Below are 2,500 nucleotides of genomic sequence, written 5' to 3'. Positions count from 1 at the left end.
TGCACGTGAAGTGGACGCGGAGTTACTTCAGGCACTACCGGAGAGTCTGAAGTTGGAGCTGATAATTAGCAATGTCGATGGCGACACGTTGGAATGGGCGTGTCGAGCTGCTTCTGCGCTTCAACCCAAGGAGAGTCGGTGGGCCTCGCAATTGTTATTTTCTGTCAGATAATATGGTCTTTCTGCTGATTAATAATAATAATATTCCAGTCCACCAAAATAAAGTGTATACACAATAATATTTTAATAACTAAATTTTACATCTGATAATGATATTCATATGAGCAGTAGTTATAGCAGTTCAGTACTGTTATTATCATTAGTCATTATCGTTGTTATTATTGTTCTTATCATTACGTCAATCATTTCTGACATCATTGTTGTAAGCTGTCATCAGCATGATCATTATGTAATTTGTCATTATTTTGCTATTTTAATCATCATCCTTATTATCACTATTCATTTTGGCAGTATTTAGAAGTATCACAAACTCTAGCTCTTGAATTATTATTTTCCTATGTGTTCTTTCCTTCTATATTGCATCGTCACATGCAGATATCATTTTCTGTCCCTGCCCGGTGCTGGAAGCAACGCATTGGTGTGTGACCGCCTGCTGGAGGGCCTCGTCCGCGACGGCGTGCGGATGGACAAGGACGCCCTTGTTGTGGTTTCCCCCAAATTGGCGCAGCGAGACGCGGGTCGGTTGGGTGAGAGCTTCATGGCTCGGCTCGGGTGTCGGTTTCGATCGTGAGTAGATTTGCAATAGTAAGTGCACCAGTAAAATTGATAATAGTAAAAAAAAAAGGTGAGAAATATAGTAGTGGTAGTGATTACTAAATATTGGCATCATTTTTTAATATAATGTTGAAAACTATTATCATTTTTACGAAAATTTACGATAAGACTTTCGCTACTCCTATTAAGATGTGTGTGCAAACCAATCATATGGTAGAAAAATGTAAAAAATATATGAAGGTAATACTTCTAGTTAGGCACATCATAGCAAAACCAAATGAAAATTACAAGGGTTAAAACGACACCAGTAATAATTTTACTTACGATAGCAATGAAGCAGATGCTAATAGCATTAGCACCAAAAATTCCGACAGAAATTGTATAACCTGTACAAGACTTTGCTAAATAAGTATGAAGTGCAGTAAAAAGTCGCCCACCACGCTTATTTAAAACGAGTCCATTTCCCAGCGTAAGATTCCAAGTCGAAGATCTAGTTTTGGCTGATTGCTATATGCGAATGTAGTGGTAGACAAACTGGCGGGTCTTCCTGATAGAATTTCTTACACAATAAATTGATTCCGCCGAACCCGCTGTCTGCCAAGCCACTTCTCTTTAGCCGTTTCTTTGACTGACTACGCTCTTTTATGCGCTATCCTTACTCACATTTATAAATAGGTAATGTCTATGGAACCTGGATAGCTCCTAGTTGCACTCCTTTTATTGGCTGAATAGCTCAGCTGGTATGAACGTCTGTCTTGCAGTTACCTGCCTGCAGTGTTAATTATTCATCATACCAAAGCAGCAGTGCATTATTCCATCTTTCTTAAATACATCTCAGTACTTCTGACCTCAGATTTAAATTGCTCTATCAATTTCTACCGAATGCCCACGGGGAGTGTGTAAAACTTCGCTATCCTTACTTTAGTATGAGTACATGGGTAATGTCTATGGAAGCTTGATAGCTCTTTGTTGCACGCTCGTTTCTTTTTCTTTCTTTTTTTTGAGTCGTGTAGGTCAGTTGGTTTGAACGTCTGTCACAGATACTTGCCTGCAAGGTCGGAGAGGTTTTCTTTACTCATCATATATATATATATATATATATATATATATATATATATATATATATATATATATATATATATATATATATATATATATATATATATATGCACACACACACACACACACACACACACACACACACACACACACACACACATATATATATATATATATATATATATATATATATATATATATATATATATACATATATATATATATATATATTTGTGTGTGTGTATGTATATAAATACATAATTATAAGTATATATATATATATATGAATATGTATATATGTATATATACATACATCCTCCTCGATTCCATCTCCGGGTCTGAAGGGAAAAGGGAGAGGAAGAAGTACACGAGAGAGAAAAGGAGAGGAATAATGGGGAACACGGGGCTGGTAAGGACAGGTCTGAACCAAAGGGAGGTCAGATCAGGTCGAAGGATCAGGAGGTCTACGGCATACGGAAGAAGGCGGAGGATGTGGGAAGCGAGGAGACAATGCGAACTGCAAACCAATCCACCTGATGGCCGGTGTCCCACTAATGGCAGAAAAGGGCGTTGTTGTTGTGTCTCCTGGATACATTGTATTTATGTTGAGACATATGCTTCATGAGACGCGCTTGTCTCGCCATATTACTGCTTGTCATATGAAGCACAAGGAACAGCATGGTTACCTACCTTCGAGGTAGAAGGA

General features: G+C 37.9%; 1 protein-coding gene across 2 annotated transcripts in view; it reads left to right on the top strand.

The window, feature by feature from the left end:
* Positions 1–2,500, top strand: part of LOC113800802 (uncharacterized) — a 20,464-nt gene that overhangs the window by 11,500 nt on the left and 6,464 nt on the right. For both annotated transcript variants that reach the window (XR_011399117.1, XM_027351588.2), the window contains exons 4-5: positions 1–138; positions 556–747. The exon at positions 1–138 is cut by the window's left edge and continues 13 nt beyond it. Coding sequence is in view for 1 of the 2 variants with exons in the window: in XM_027351588.2 (XP_027207389.2) it covers positions 1–138; positions 556–747 (330 nt within the window). In the remaining variant the exon portion in view is untranslated. The remainder of the gene's footprint in view (positions 139–555; positions 748–2,500) is intronic.

The sequence above is a fragment of the Penaeus vannamei genome, chromosome 15 (genome assembly GCF_042767895.1).
Source record: "Penaeus vannamei isolate JL-2024 chromosome 15, ASM4276789v1, whole genome shotgun sequence".
NCBI classification, from domain to species: Eukaryota; Metazoa; Arthropoda; class Malacostraca; order Decapoda; family Penaeidae; genus Penaeus; species Penaeus vannamei.
Note: the sequence above shows the minus strand (reverse complement) of the source record. Positions and strands in the feature narration are given on the sequence as shown.